The sequence below is a fragment of the Osmerus mordax genome, chromosome 20 (assembly GCF_038355195.1).
Source record: "Osmerus mordax isolate fOsmMor3 chromosome 20, fOsmMor3.pri, whole genome shotgun sequence".
NCBI classification, from domain to species: domain Eukaryota; kingdom Metazoa; phylum Chordata; class Actinopteri; order Osmeriformes; family Osmeridae; genus Osmerus; species Osmerus mordax.
Genome location: NC_090069.1, coordinates 4,915,511 through 4,931,810, shown reverse-complemented (window position 1 = coordinate 4,931,810; position 16,300 = coordinate 4,915,511). Strand labels below are relative to the sequence as shown.

General features: G+C 49.8%; 2 protein-coding genes across 2 annotated transcripts; one reads left to right on the top strand and one right to left on the bottom strand.

Moving 5' to 3' along the window:
* Window positions 1–2,076: 2,076 nt before the first annotated feature.
* Window positions 2,077–16,166, bottom strand: ift74 (intraflagellar transport 74). The gene is given in 22 exon segments (XM_067258598.1): window positions 2,077–2,441; window positions 2,650–2,710; window positions 2,911–3,036; window positions 3,774–3,937; window positions 6,198–6,324; window positions 7,273–7,370; window positions 7,484–7,537; window positions 8,932–9,011; window positions 9,114–9,121; window positions 9,123–9,155; window positions 9,658–9,801; window positions 10,191–10,228; window positions 10,231–10,252; window positions 10,610–10,666; window positions 10,669–10,750; window positions 14,350–14,411; window positions 14,522–14,581; window positions 14,800–14,860; window positions 14,980–15,078; window positions 15,193–15,241; window positions 15,360–15,501; window positions 15,689–16,166. Coding segments are annotated over 22 exon segments (1,803 nt in total). The 5' UTR covers window positions 15,809–16,166; the 3' UTR covers window positions 2,077–2,325.
* Window positions 12,163–14,625, top strand: LOC136964140 (leucine-rich repeat-containing protein 19-like). The gene is made up of 4 exons (XM_067258114.1): window positions 12,163–12,247; window positions 12,343–12,853; window positions 13,028–13,213; window positions 13,441–14,625. Exons 1-4 carry the CDS (start codon window positions 12,167–12,169, stop codon window positions 13,812–13,814), a joined length of 1,152 nt encoding a protein of 383 aa, XP_067114215.1. The 5' UTR covers window positions 12,163–12,166; the 3' UTR covers window positions 13,815–14,625.
* Window positions 16,167–16,300: the final 134 nt, after the last annotated feature.

Here is a 16,300-nt window from a genome sequence, read left to right as displayed (position 1 = left end):
GCCAGGAAAAAGCTCCCGCTGCATCTCGCTCATGCGGTGATGGTGGAGGCCAAGCAGGTCTCAGGTGGCTCCTTCGCATACCTGCAGGGTCCATTCAAAGATGCCCCCCCAGTAACTCAATTATACTGTACGTGAATAGGTGGTGAAGCAGACTGCATTCTGTCATTCAGTGACTCCACTTCTGAAACATCACACTACACAAATATACCAGGGAGCGAGCGAATGTGAAGCACACCTCCAACAGTCCCATTCGCTTCGGAATCACCTAACCGTATACATACTGTAAAGCAGAGAGTAACCAGACCGAGCCCGGATGATGGACATGGTGTTACTATGTGGGAAAATGCTCTGATAGTCGCGGACCTTTGACTTGGGAAGGGAATGAGCTAAGTACTTTTGTTATGACAGAGGCTATGTTTCTTCCTCTGCCTGAGAGCAAGGAGTCTATGCAACAGCTGTGGAAACACATCCAGGCTCCACAGCACTGCGGCCCGTAGAATATCGCCATCTAAATTCACCCCCACGGCTGGCCGTACAGGGAAGCCGACTGTAATCTGACGCGTCACTCACATATGTTAACGTGTTACTCCGATGTGTTTAGACACACACTGATTAGAAGAGGTAGCTATGGAAAAAAGGGGTCGGGGTGAGGGGGTGGAGAGAGGAAAGAGCTGAGGAAAAAATGAAAAAGACCCCTATAGCGTTGGCTGGTGAGCCTCTGGAGCTGGATGAGAGTTTTATGAATTGGAACATTAATAACATGAGATTTCCCTCATCAGGGTTCCAGGATTGCCTGTCGTCGTTAATATGCGAGCCCTGGCCCAGTTGTTACCCCACGGAGGGCTGGGATATTGAGTTCCAGCCCTGTTCTCTTAGCCAGGGGCAAGCTGTTGGGAACGGGGCAAGTGGGAGTGTGCAATAGGAGTGTGGTCGGCTGGAGAGTTGAAAAGGCACACACAGACCTCTCCACACCTCATTTGAACCCCTCGCGGCATGAACACGTGTTGAGTGCCAAACAGTAAATCGGGCCAGTCTCCAAACCAGAGCACTTAGTAACTCAGCCCTAAGAAACACGACTGGTCAAGCTGTAGTCCCCCCGAAGGTGACTTGGGTTGGACTCGTGAGGGCTTTGAGCTGGGTTCATGTCTGCGTGCAGTTTGTGAGCAGCTGGCTTTCAAACCAAGACTCAAGGGCCAATTAACCCAGTCCCTAAACATCACTGGCCTAGAAGTGTTTGTCCATGTGTCTGGGGAAAGAGTAGTTGAGCTTTTCAGGTTATTGCAGGCCTTCAATACAGTACTGTGCCATGCTGATCTCATAAACGTATATAACATTAAGGTCCCATGTCGGACTCGTGTTCAGGGACAACCCAGCCGTCACATCTATGATGAGATTTTCCGGCGAGTTTGTGCCCGGTTATACCACAGAATGACGCAAATTGAATCGCTCTCGAATATTCCAAACTTTGGGAGGAACTGAGATGTCTGTGGAGCATGTCTTGAAGTTGAGCAACATGACCAATTCAGTACCCCCCCCCCCACACCCTCCAATCCATTATTATTGAGTAATACATTTCAGCTCCCTTGCAGTGGAAATCCCCCCTGGCCAGTCTTGAACTCCAACCAAAAGGGTGAAATCGTGTGTGTATGCTATATGAGTGTTTGTGTGTAAGCATGTGATTCTCTGTGTGTGTGTGTGTGCTGGCTCTTGTCCTGATCTAGGGAGGCACTCTTTCCCTCCACCCCCCCCCCCCCCCTCTCTCAGCAGGGTGGAGGGCCAGAGGACCGCTGGGCAGCACCACTGTCTGATAGCACTAGGAGGAAACCAATAGCATTAAAACAATAGTGTTATCAGACTGTGGACTTCCTGCCTGACATTAACCCCTCCAGGCCCTACAGCCTACTGCTCCTATAGCAGGGGTCGTCACAGCATATGCACACAGCATGATTAATGGTTCAGTTGTAGACCCCACTTCCAAAGTCCAGTTTGAGTCAGGAGTTGATACATAAATCAGATTGAAACTAGAAGGCAATCGCTTCGTCCATTTTTTTATGAAGCGATTTATTAGAACCCTTTCCAGTAGAACGACAGCAGTATACAAAACTACAGAATACATTCTTACAAATATAGGTGTCATTGCGGTAATTAAATGGGGATGGACGTATGAATCACCATAGAACACAATGGTGAACCCGCTTAGCCGACAGCTCCTGTGGTACTGGAGCAGGGGAGTGCAGCAGAGGGGGGCTGGGGAATGCAGGAAACGACAGCGGAGACAGGGGAAGACTCTCCACAGCGGCCTTCCCCAGAAGCAGGAAGCCGGCCTCAGTTCCTGGTGCCCTGGAGGGCATCGATGAGGATCTTATTGTACTCCGCCAGTTGCCTGGACACGTTCTTCACCAGCGGACGATAGTCACTTTCCATCCCCTTGGAGGCAATGACTGCGGGCGGGAGTCAAGGAGAGGTGCTCCCTCAAGAGAAGGGGAAAGTCTTCAGAATGCCGGTGAAACTTGTGACCTTGGAGTCGTGGCCTAATGTAACTCCTGACTTGAGGACCAAGCGCCTTGCCTCAATGATGAACAAAATGGCCCAAAAATACAGATCTAACTTACAAACCACTTTTGAAATAGCAATAATACAAAAGGATACATTCTTTCATGACAAAGTTGTTCTGTTCAAGATGCTGCCACTTCCTCTCCAGGTTCGTGAGCTGGCGAGAAAGAAAAAACATTTGACCCGGAAACAGATACAAAAATAATACATGGAATTCCTCTTTACTTCGTCATAACCCAAGAGGAACTCGAATGTCGTTCGCTAACCATGACTGGTACATTCTGGAACATTCCTGGACAATAGACAGGCCACCTCGGCGAGGTAAGACAAACCGAGACGACACGGCAGCTTGCTCACCTGTGCGTGGGTTTCGTTCTCCTGGAGCTGGGTTTTCATCGCCTCGTACTCCTCGTTCATCTTCTGCATCACCTTCCGGAAGGTGTCTTTCCTCTGCGTCAGGGACACCTGGTCCTCCTGCAGCCTCTACCCATAGGGAAACCCCCACACACCAAGCTGCGGTTCATTCCGAGGTCATTCGTTCGTTTATCAATGCAATTCCTGCCAAGACGTTGGTGGAAACTACAAAAAAAGTCATTATGTTCAGAGGCTGCAGCCAGCATAGGAAGTAGGGCTGATTCTAAAGCGTACCATATGCTGTTCAGAACTGTACATCTGGGCCGAGGGTTAGGCTGAAACGGGATCATTTCTCCGAGAAAGAAACATGACTTCCCAAGGTCAAACCTGTCAGAGAATCTGCATCCTGTTCTAAGGGGTGGGGGGGTTGGACATTCTGTAATGTTTAAGGATGCTTTTAAGTTTCCTTTGTTGCACGGAACTGATCCCCCATGGGGTCTACTCGCTCACCGATAGAACTGGCTGTGTTTACATTAACGACGTGCTCTTCCATATACCCGGACGCACACATCTATCGCAGACGGGTACCGGCTTTCCCCTCAGCCACAAAGACACTCTTCCTGTAGCATGGAGCCGAGGAAAGAGAACGTCTTCGACGTGAACTTTACACACACTTGCGTGTGGTTAATCTTACACTGCTGACTATCCATGACTGGCTCGAGAACTATGGAGTGATTGACTCCTCCCGTACAGACAAAACTCCTCTAAACCCCCCCAAAAAGGCATGCATTCCCCCCTCACACGAAGAGCGGGGCAAGTGAATCCCCACGGCCCAGAGCAAGGCCCCGGGCCGCGGGCTCGCTAACCTTCTTTTTCTCCTCCCCGGCCTTCTTCAGGGCGTCCAGGTTGCTGTAGGTCTCCAAGCCTTCCTTCATCTGCAGGATCTTCTCCTTCAGGGTGTCCAGCTCCCCGGTGATCTTGGTCTCCAGCTGCTCCACCTTCTGGAGGTCCTGCTGCAGGCGATCGCTCTCTGAACACACGCACACGCACGCACGCCGACCACGTCTCTTTATTTGGAGAAAGCACGGCGGCGCATGCACTGACAAGATGGCGAGCGCGCACGCCACATCCGTGGCCCTCGCGGCCCAGGGCGCCTCCGTTCCAGTTGGAAGCGTGTTATAACATAAACCACAAGGCCACGGGGATATCCACTCGGAAAGTGAACATGAAACCCTCTTTGTATAATCATGTGTTATCTGAACAGAAAAAACAGGTCACAATTTAAGTAAATCAGAAAATAGATTTGGATGCATGTAATAGCACGGTTCTGCTGACTGCTGGTCAGAAAATAAGCCTGCCCCGACAGTCACACCTACTGTTCATCTCCCGAAGCGTCTTTCACCCATTTCCTTTACTCAAGAACAGGCGTTGCAGGATGTCTGCCCAGAGCACAAGCCCAGCCAAGAGTCACCGAGGCGTCGGTGTTGCACTGAAAGATTTATCTCTGACCCAACGACTGGTGCACACACCCAGAGGATTCCTGTGCTGTAGGTAATGCTGACCTCACAGCTTACTTCATCAGGCCATTCGGTAGATCATGAACACGCAGTTGAGCAAGCGGAGACATCGGAGGAAAGTATGTGGGTTTTTTTTTCAGACGACCGTGAGGCCAGGTTCCTGAGCACGGCCGCCAGGCCCATACCGGGGGGGGGGGGGGGGGGGGGGGAGCGGGGTGAATTCCCCCCCCCCCCTCCCTCTCCCCACCCTGTCCCTGGGGTCTACTCCCTGTAAGGTCTCTGCAGGACACCAGGCTGAGGTGACGCCGGTTGGTGTCTAGGGGCCATGGGGCCCGACCGGCGGCAAGCTAGGGGAGTGGGGGGGGGAGTGGGGGGGGAGGAGTGGGGTGCAGGAAGAGGAAGAGGGCCGGTTCCTCCTGATAGGAACACGGGCCCCAGCCCCGTGTTTGGAGGAGCCGATGTGTACAGAGCAGGAGAGTGCCCCGTCAGCACTTCTGTGCATTCTCTGCAGCTTCCTCCTGGGGCTTTGCCTTTCGCCTGCCCCCCCCCCCCCACACACACACACACTCCCTCCCAACCCCGCCCCTACACCCACGCACACTCCCTCTCATCCCCCGGGATTCCTGTGGCCACTCACGATCCGGAGGACGAATCTCTTGGCATCCATTAGCAACAGTATTTACCTAGCCTGGATGCAGAGGGGGCCTTTGTCTGGTCATCAATAATGTGGTGTCCACCCACATGTTATATCAAATCATAGTCCCATGCATATCAGGGTTCCCGCTCTTTTCTAGAGGACGTTTTCCAGGAAGGTTCTCAGTGACCATCTAGCTGGTATGACAGAGATCACGACGTACACTAATCTCTTCCGCTCTGTAGACGTCTGATTTAAAAGACGTGCAGAAACGAGCCCTTGCACGCTTGGAAATGATGACCAATTGATCTTTGTGCTGCCATTGTGCTATCATGTGACGTGGCTTGGGGGTAGGGTTGCCAACTTCCTGAAATGGAAATAAGAAATGGAAAGGGGGGGGGGGGGGGGCTCAAGACCAATGAGAAGCATGCTGTTTGGGTAATGGAACATAACATGAGACAGGCTACAAAAAAGCAGGACGGGTTTTCTTCCATTTGAAACAAACAGCCCTGTTTCGATAGTCTAACTTGTCTTAACATTTCCCACCGATTCCATGAGTAAGCTCCTGTGCTGGGGTCAGCTGGAAAACTCTGCCCAAGAAGCATATCTTGTCACACAGTGCTTAGGGGCGAAAAGAGACCCGTTTATAGGACCCATAAATCTGATTCGACAGTTTTAGAAATGGAGTGGCAAAGGTAGTAGGTCACAGGAGGCAGGCAGGCCCCGCTGTAAACACTCATGTGCTCACTCGCTGAGGGTGAAGTAAGGATAGCTTCAAGCAGCCCGGCTACCGTGCTGCGAGTGCCGCGATCACGGCAGGAATGCGGGGAAGCGACAAGTAACCACGACCACGTGCAGTAAAGTTGAAACCGTGTTACGCCCGTCCACAGAAAATATTCACCGTCTGTCTCCCGGTTTCTCGAGGTGAATCGGCGTCAACGTCGGAACTCACGACAAGCTCGGTCAACGCGTCTGCGTTTTACGAGCCGTCAAGACAGGTGGGACATTTCCAAAAAACGGAGCGCTTAACCAAATCTTAGTCGGGAGGGTGGCCCAATGGGTGAACGTCAGTCGTGCTTGTAAGGGTTCGGGGGCAGGTTGTGCTGTGTCATGAGGGGGGGGGGGGGGGGGGAACCCACCTGAGGTGAGGCCTTTGGCCGTGCTCTCCGACCTGTGCATCTCCGTCTCCTTCAGGGTCAGGTCCTCCTGGATGGACTTCAACTCGCTGGCCGTAACCGAGGAGATCTGCCTCAGACGGTTCATGTTCTGAACACACACGGGCGGCGTCGCCGTTAGCGCCACGCCAGGGCAGACACAACACACGTCCCTGTTCTACGCTCGCCGCGGTTCATTTCCCCCCCCCCCTGCTCCCCCCCCCCCCCCCCCACGTGTTCGAAGTCAACCCTTTGATGCTTGTTCCCCTGTGTTACTGTGCCGTACAAGTTCAGGCCTTTGTTTGGAGGTTACATTTAGCTTGGAGTTGAAATCACAGGGCCAGTCAGGTGGTTTGGTTTATGGAGTCTGATCCACGTTGTCAGTGCTCGTAAACAAACCCCCAGCATGTTATGTAAATGACTGTACTGAAGAAGCGGCCCTGGCTGAACCACTATCAATTTAAGACTTCCAAAACAATGGCGTCCTTTGTCTTAGTCCTAGGCAGAGCAGCTGGGTGGTTGTGTGCAGCAGGCACATGTCTTGTGAGAAAATGTGTTTTAACCCCTCTCTATCCCTCGTCCACCCATCCCTCTTTACTTTGCTAACCCCTTTTGCCAACTCTCAACCAGGGTTCAAAATGACCTATGGGGTGGGGGGGGTGGGGGGGGGTGTCCCAAAAATGTTAATAAAATGTCAATAAAAATACTGAATACTATTTTATCTTATCCGTATCTTTTCTACTTTCTAATGTTGTGAAATTGCATGTTCGGAATCTGAAAATTCTCTCAAGCCCTACTGACATGTTAGATTAGGAAAAACACAAAATCTGTGGGACCCACCCCTAAACTACAAAAAATGTATATTATGAGAGGGTCCCTGTAGACTTATGGAAGGTCTCGAACTTCTCCCCCAGCCCCCCACCCCCCATTTTGACACTGCTCTCAACACCATTCCATACCCTCAACCTTCCTTCCCTTCCTCTCACCCCCCCCCCCCCCCCCCCCCCCCCCCCTTGCATCCCCCAACCCCCACCCTCCTCCCCAACCAGCCCCGGCTCACCCTGCTGGAGTGCTCCAGCAGGGCCACGATGTTGGCCTGGGTCTCCCGGTTGCGTTCCACCTCCTGGGCTTTGGTCTCCTCAAACGTGTCCAGGAAGCCTGGGGGAACCACACAACCGCACTGTCAACAGAAGTCCAACCCTAACCCTAACCCTAACCCTAACCCTAACTAACCCTAACCCTCACACGCAGATCAGACAAAACAAACTCACCGTCCATGAGCTCATCTTTTTTCTTCAGTTCCTTGTACTTCTGGCTGCGTTCCCCTGCAGGGGAAAGAAAGACAGACGCAAACGTTTATAAGATAAGAGGAGTTTGATATATCTATATCTGTCATCCAGACTAAATCGATGAGGCATTGATGCTAATGGGTGGGACACTGATTAAAGATTAAAGAAGAAGAGTTCAAAAGGACAGTCTCTACAGCAGTGGTCTTCAACCCTAGTCTTCAGGGTCCGCTGTCCTGTACGTTTTTCGATGTTTCCCTGCTTCGACACGCCCGAGTCAAACGAAACGGGGCCGTTGTCGAACCGGAGCCCGATAACGACCCATTCGTTTGAATCCGGTGTCGTGTCGGAGCAGGGAAACCCCTGAAAACATACGGGACGGTGGGCGTCGAGGACCAGGGTTGAAGACCCGCAACTCTACGCGGCTCGACGGGACAGTATCGAACAGGGGGGGGGGGGGGGGCGAGCGAGCTGGGCTGTCTTACCGTCTGGTCAGGAAAGAGAGAGCATGCGAGGAGGCACGCGGACGTGGGGGGGGGAGGGAAAGGAGAGGAAACAGTGAGAGTGAGTAGAGCGGCCTGCGGGACCCACCACAACACGCAGCGTGTGGTTTCGAGACAGACCGGAACAAAAGACCCCCGAGAGTTCCCTCCCTCCCCCTCTGCACGGATGGAGGACGCCGGCCTTTCGCTAACGCCGTTATTGAGCGAGTGATGCGCTAAGTGTGTAAGGATTTCACACGCGGGCGGCAGGGCCCACAGCTAATCAGACATGTCGACTTCCCCCAGAGCCAAAACAGGCCGTGTTGTGAGTTCATTCCCGATGAAACTAGAACCGGGCTATTTGTGGGCGCCTGTGCTCAAGGCCATCCACTGTGATACAGCACATAGGCTGAGGACTCTGGACGGCATCCAACGAGAGTCTATGGATTTATGGCCCATGGACTGACCGACCCCATCCACAGGACAATGCTCCCATAACCCCCGCCCACATCCTCCCTTCTTTTAATTCCCCTAAGCCGCTGCCAGACCCCCCCCCTCCCATCCTTCTCCCAGCCTCTTATCCCACCTTTCACCCCTCCATCCACCCCTCTTCCACCCTCCCCAATCCCTCTTTCACCCCTCCCTCCTCCAGCCCAGCCTCCTTCACCTCCTCCCTACCCCTCATCCACTCCCCCACCCCTCAGTTCGTCCTCCCACCCTTCTTCCACCTTCCCACCCTTTCTCCACCCCTCCTCCACCCCCCTTCACCCTTCACCCTCCCACCCCTCCTCCACCCCTCCCAAACCTCCTCCACCCTCCCAAACCTCCTCCACCTCTTCTCCACCCTCCCATACCTCCTCCAAACCTCCTCCACCCCCCCACCTCTTCTCCACCCTCCCATACCTCCTCCAAACCTCCTCCACCTCCCAGCCCGAGGGCTCGGGTCCCTACCGTGGTTCTCCTCCATGTCGTTATCAAGCTGCCTCATCTCCTCGTTAATCTGGCCGACCTTTTCTCGGATTTCAGTCAACCTGACAGGAAACAGGGGGGGGGGGGGGTGGGGGGGGGGGGGGCGTTACTGTGACTACTCTAGAACACCCGCTGGCTCGAGCAGTCTGGGATGAAATACATACTGCCTTTCCCATGCTCGCTATTTCTTGATTGTCGTCCTTGACCTTGAGAAAGAAAAGAAGGGTGTCACTTTACAATAACAATGGCTAAGACAACTGGCTTCGACCTACATTTCCATGATTATTGCAGGCATCGCTGATATTTTGAATGTTTAAAAGTGATTACTGCTGTCTAGTCACATTGAGAGGGAGAAGGAGAGAGGGAGGTAGAGAGTGAGAAAGAGTGGGAGAGAGTGAGAAAGAAAAAGAGAGGGGAGAGAGAGTGAGAAAGAGTGTGAGGAGAAAGAGAGAGAGGGAGAGAGAGGGAGGGCGATAGAGAGTGGGAGAGAGAGTGAGAGAGAGAGGAGGGGGAGATAGAGAGTGAGAAAGAGTTGGAGAGAGAGGGAGGAGAGAGAAAAGAGTGAGAAAGAGTGAGAGAGAGGGAGATAGAGAGTGGGAGAGAGAGTGAGAGAGAAAGAGAGAGGGGAGATAGAGAGTGAGAAAGAGTGGAGAGAGAGAGAGAGAGAGAGAGAGAGAGAGAGACAGAGAGGCAGAGGGGTCCTCGGACCTGTCGGAGCAGCCTGTCCCTCTCCTCCTGAGGGGAGCCCACGTGCTTGTCCTCGGCCACCATGGCGTCGCGCCGCAGCTCCAGCTCCTGCAGCCTCTCATGCAGCAGCACCGCCTCCTGCTTCACCTGGGAGTGAGCCAGCTCCTGAAGGGGCCACCCAGAGACAACACAGGGGGTCACCACCCCGCTCTGGTTTACCGAGGCCACGAATACACACTCCCACAAATGTATGCGACGACACGTTTCCATTCCCATGTCGGTATTTAACCGTCGAGGTATGATGTGCACTGTGGTAAGTGTGTTAAATGAGCTGAACATAGGCAGGACAAGGTAAACGTCTCGTGAGAAAATTTATCGTACTGCTGTTCGGTCCTTGACACAGTGACGTTGTGCCCCCCATTTCAGCTGTCACGCTTGGCGTTGGCCCCGAACCTAATTTGTGTGCTTCTGTCTGCATAGAAATGAAGGTCATGGGTGCATTGTGATACGTGTGGAGGGAGGGGCGTCTTGTGGTTTGGCCAGAGTCCACTCACAGCCTCGGACGTCTCCTTCCGCAGCATCAAAGCGTCAGCTCTGCCTGATGGGCGACTAGTTCCTGTTTGAAGACAAAGTGAGGTAAACAGAGCTAGCAACCGTGTTAAACTTTAACCTACCTTCTACTCAACGCCTAGTCAACAAGATTAGGTTGTCGTCACTGGGCTGGGACTGAGACCCTTTGTTAATGCACACTTTGTCTTTAGACGGACATGTTCAGCAGCTTTTGCAACGTTCGAAAAAAGGAAATCTGAGGGTCTAGGCCAACATCTACCTTATGGGAAGCTAGAATAACATCCGTGTAGAAGTAATGAGATGTTAGCGTTTGAGTATACAAGCAAGTATACGCCCAAGCATTGGCTCATCCACAGAGAACGTCCCGTGTTTCCGGCCGACACGGGTCTCTCTCGCTTCTCACCTGCAGAAGCTCCTCATTGTTGGTCTTCATCTCGGTATACTTGGCTTGTTTCTCGGGAGGGCCATTTTCTTCACAATGTCTTCGGCGGCCTGCTTCTCTCGATCGATCTCCTCCTCCACAGCTCTGATCATCTCCTCCTTCCTGGATCAACCAGAAGAGGGACCAGTTCATTCTCGGGTCCTCTCCTACGTAGGGCCTGCAGGCCTACTGTAGCTACAATCAGAGCTTGGTAGAACAAAACGCAGAGAAACACTGGGATTCTCATTCAAAGAGACACGAATACCTACACAGCAACATGTACAGCATCCACATCAAATGTTTGACGTAACATGCGATGTACACATCAGATAAAGTAGATCATGTCAAAAAGCATAGAGCTACGGTGCTGATAAATGTTTTACGGCCTATAAAGATGCAACGCTGTCAATCTTTAGCCGGAATGTGCAGGCTGGATTTTATTGCAACGGAGCAAGGTCCTTCGCACACTTCCGTCCAAGGAGACGCTTTTTCAAACTCACGGTCCACTCACCAGCCACGCAGGTAAGAACATTATAAACAATCTTACTTCAGCTGCAAAGGACCGAAAGGCCTGTGTTCTGGTCTCGAAATATGCGGGCTTCTAATATCTAAACCAAACATTGTGTAACGAAGTGTTAAACTAGGTTCGAAAAAGATTCAATCGTGCTCCATGTCCTAAGAGTAGGCCTATTTAGTCTGTGAGGATATTGCAAATGCAGAACATACCTATAACCAGACTGGTTCCTGAATCAATTTCTTTGGAATACCATGAAGATGACAATGTTTGTTCTTAGCACTGAATGACACAATTGACCTACTGTCTTTTTTTGACATTGGTCCAGTTCAGTCACCATCCATTTATCCATTTATATCGACTGAATAGGCTTTATACAAACATCCAACAGCCCATGCAGGAAACACCTTCTTTATTCCCAGCAGCTATGACAGAGACTAAACACAAGAAGCAGAATAATTTCCTTTAGCATGTGATGTTGATTTCTTAAGCCAGGAAAGATGTTATGAAGGAACAGCAAATAGTCCAGTGTTTTATGCTTGATGTCATTTCGTCGGCCATAACGACATGTGCTGCTTGGGCAAAAAAAATAAATAAATAAATAACTCCAACCTTGAGGACAGCCCAGTCCTTTGTGATTGCTGCCAAGCTTGTGGACACCATGAGCGTCTTTGTGCGTGATAGCAGATAACAAACCACAGCAAGGGGAACACAAGCAGAAGTCTGCTGGAAGATAGCAGGCCACAGGAAAGCTCCCCCGAGAACAAAGTATGCTTTGTGTGCAATTTCATCCATTTTTTTTTTGGAACGGTGATGCCTCCAAAGCTTACTGGTAAACTCTTGGGGCATTTACATCGGGAAAAGCAGACGCAGAGTGCATGACTCATTAAAAAAGCTTCAGTTCGTACCTTCGCCAAGATCTGTCCTCTGTACACTATTTAATTAGCAACAGTTTTTTTTCTCATTATTATTATTATTAATATTTGGACGAGACATTCACATTGTCTTTTGTGGAAGGAGAGAACATGGCTGGAGAAACGTTACTTCTACTGTGGCTGGCAGCAACTGTAATCACTTCTGGAGACGCCGTGCCGGAAGAGCAGTTGGTAAGTAGGCGAACAGATCCCGTTCTGTCGTGGATAGATCATTTGATTGACTTTTTTCATATGACCTTCAAATTCTTTGCTCGTCGAATCAACAGGTTGTGGACAGGAGCAACAAGACATTGCAAAACATTCCTCCCGACCTTAACGGCAGCGTCACAACGCTGATCCTGAGCGAAAACTTCATAGCAATGTCCGAACCTGATCAGAAGGCTCTATTGAACTACCCAAAGCTAAAGGAGCTACATCTAAACAACAACCAACTAACTAATCTGACAGGGAAAATCTTTGTCACACTGTCAGAGCTGAAGGCTCTCAACGTGTCTGGCAACAAGATCATCAATGTGGATCCTGAGGCCTTCTCTGGTCTGTCGAGTCTGCAGGAGCTGGACCTATCCCATAATCTCCTCCAGTCCTTGCCTCTGGACGTGTTCACTGGCCTGCAGAACCTCACCAGCCTCCGTCTGAATGGGAACAGCCTGCGGACGTTAAGCCCCTTCGTCGATATGAAAAGGCTCAAGAGTATAGACCTGGAGGAAAACCCTTGGAACTGCTCCTGTGAACTTGCCGACGTGTTGAAATGGGCGAAGGTTTCGGAGGTCCAAATAAGTAAGAAATGTGAATTTATGCTTTCTGACTATCCCTGGCATCCTTACAGACAGAACAGCGACAACTATCGACTAAAGAACCTCTGCTCGTGAATGAACATTCCTGTGTTAACCTAAAAGTGTCCCGACCCTGTGTCCGTTTAGCTAACGCAATGTTTGATGTGTATTTCTACAGTAGGCACACGGGCCATGTGTGCAAGTCCTAAGGACCAGGCTGTTAAGAACATTCTGGAAAGTAATGCCACATGCTGGTCAGAGTCGTCCACAGCACCCCTGCCAAATACTACGCCGATACCATCCCAGCCAACAACATCCCTAGGCTCACCAGCACAGACTAAAAATAGCAAAATCTCCAACCAAGGTAAAAGTGAATGACAGCTGTCTCCTTGTGGTAAATGGATGATCACTGCGCACTGTACATGCCTTTGTGGTCAAAAACACAGTCCATCCGTTCATTGGTTGAACTACTGTTCTATACATAGAAACATCATGGCCTTACTCAGTAACCAATGCGCGGTTTTCTATTCTATAATCATTTCCCTTCAAACTGTACAATTAATGTGCTGCTATTTATCGTTCTCGGTTCAGACCAAGACCCAGACCCAGACCACAGCCAGCCTGTGGTGGGGAACACCTGGAAGTTCCTGGTCGGGGTGTTGGCCATCGTCCTCAGCACCTCCATGCTCATCGTGTGCGCCGTCAAGTCCCCCTCCTGGTACAAGCTGCTGTTTAACTACAGACACCAGCGGCTCCACGAGGAAGAGGAGCCCAACGGCTTCCCCACCGGGGGGCGCTATTCCAACTTCAGCCTGGACACGGAGCAGACGGAGACGAGCGCCCACGAGCTGGACGCCGGGCTGGATGACATCCTGGACGAGGTGGAGGAGGAGGAGGACGGCTACATAGAAGATGGCTACATCGACACGGGGGACTACAAAGACCACGTCGCTGAGGTGCCGTGACGGTCGCCGTCACGCTGACAAGGCTGCGCGTTGGAGGCGTTTATGTGTGCGGTGTTCTATGTTCTCTGGCCTCGTGGGAGCTAAATCACGGAATCAGAATGTGGTGGCGGTCCAGTGAACCCAACTAATGACGGGATACCATGTGGCCTGCAGGACAAAGACTTGAGGAAGTATAGTCCTTTGATAACAAGCCTGTTTTAGTACTGAATTGCATGAAAGGTTTTGATGAAAGCTTAGCACTTGGATGTGCCAGGAACTAGATGTACCTCAATATAATCATTCCTATTTAAAGCGTGTTTATTATTTTACATATACAAATGTCATTTTAATGTGAAAATAAGGAAAGATGCAAATGCCTGTGTTTGTGCCGCATTTACCGTACGTGATCCCGAAATGAAATGATGAATGGTACTGTACACCTTTTGTACTTGGCTGTATGATTCTCTAGCCATAAGCATACACTTGTTATGCAATCCACTTGCTCGTAATGCACCTAGTGAATGGAATTCACCACAACAAACAATGGTATACTTACTCTCTCCTCTCTGTAAATATGACATCCATACTTTGGGCTTCTCTGTCATTCTGGGCTTTCAGCTGTATGAAAAGAAGAGCACAGTGGTTGGGGCCATGTCGAAATGAATGAATGTCATTTTTGTAGCACGGGAAAGCATAATCAGTGTTAAAGAGCACAATCAGTTCCATACCATGTTGAAGTCATTCATCACTTCCTCCATCTCCGTGTTTGTGTTCAGTTTGTCAACAAGCTGATATGGAAAAATAAATAGGATGACTGTTTAATGTGTTCTGTTTCGGGGCTGTGTCAAACAAATCCCAACTTGTTCTACAATTCTGCAAATACAATTGTTAGTGGACCTGGAAAGTCCACATTATAATAGAAAAAAATATACAAATTATATGATATGGTATGCTTTGTTAATATAGATGATATGCAATTATTGTTTATGAAAAAAAGTGGGTTTACCATGTTGTAATCGGCCAATTGTCCCTGCATATCTTTTATTTCCCCAGCAAGTCCCTCTGCTCTGAAGGAGGTAAAACAAAATGACGATTAGCAACCATTCATTACATCCCTGGACAGAGTGGTATATCCACATTGCCAACCCTGTTTCTGAATCCCACAGCAGTTCTCCATACAAATTACCTTTTCTCATATGAAAGGTAAACAGAGTTCTCTTGACTGTAGGTGTCAATATCCTTTTGCAATTTGCTGGTCTCTGTTGTGAGTTCATTGATCTTGCTCCTGTTTGGAACACATTCCAAAAGTAGACATCAGACTCTACTACAAAAAAACACACATTTCAGTAGATGGCAGATCCACAACAGTTAGTATAGGGTTGAATTCCAGTGGCTGTACCTGAGTAATCCAAGGTAATAGGATTTATCCAGAATCTGCCTTTGAGGACCTTGTAAAAAAAAATAAAATAAAATAAAAACTCTGTCAATTCAATTACATGAGTTCAAATCAAACATTTACACAAATGTTGAATGTTTATCTATATATAAATGCTGAATGATATTCACCCTTCATCCCAGTCTTCATCCCACTCAGACCCTGTTGAGTGACTGGCCGGTCTGTCACTTTGATCTGGGCAGAGAGTAGGACACCTGGAGTGGCAATGGGTCCTCCTCGTGTACCAGGACGGACTCCAGTCCCTGGTACCATCTACAGAATAGCAATGAACTATTTACACAGTAGGCTACAACTGGTCACAAATGATCAATTTGGCTCAACATTTTGGATCCTGGTATCGGTACTCTTACTCGGTGACACAAATTATTTATTTCATCATCGCACAAAATCTACTAGTCTAGTAACTAGATGGATAGTATTCATACAAAATATGTCATACCCCGGTTCCGACTCTGATGGCTGTCTGTGGAGGTCTGACGGATGTCGGAGGTCTTCCAGTCCCAGGCATTAGAGAACCACGACTCATCGGTCTGCCAGACGGTGGTCGATGGCTAGCCATTCTTTATTTAGTTTACGTTTTTGAGTCTAGCTAACTGTCTATGTATACTGTAGGCAAAGACAACAACCAAAAACAACGTTGACTGCAAACCTGTTTTTAATCTTGACGTTACAGTAGCCTATCTGATTACGTGTAGACTGATTAGCCACGTTATGTAGCGCTACAGTAGCTAAAGTTTGCAAGAGTGCCACTACAGTACAGTTGCTAGCTTCCCCAAAAATGTGTAGCTAGAGTACTGTTAACGTTAGATAGCCACCTAGCTAAACTCCAACCAGACTCAGAGTGTGTCTTTAGTCTACTGGCGGAGCCCTGTAACCTGTAAATGTACCTTTTATGACATCGGACGAGGAATCATCTGGCAAATCATGGAACCGTTGGTGGCTAGCTAGCTATTTTAGCTGCATTTGATGTTGTGTTGCCCTAGCAACTACGGCAAAGGTTGATCGCGAGATCTTCCAATCTCAGAGTTCTTATTGGGGCCATTGGGGGGCA

Coding starts and splice junctions, on each gene's coding strand:
- LOC136964140 (XM_067258114.1), top strand. CDS start 12,167: ATGGCTGGAGAAACGTTACTTCTACTGTGGCTGGCAGCAACTGTAATC. Junction 12,854..13,027: donor GGTTTCGGAGGTCCAAATAA/GTAAGAAATGTG, acceptor GTATTTCTACAG/TAGGCACACGGGCCATGTGT. Junction 13,214..13,440: donor TAGCAAAATCTCCAACCAAG/GTAAAAGTGAAT, acceptor TTCTCGGTTCAG/ACCAAGACCCAGACCCAGAC.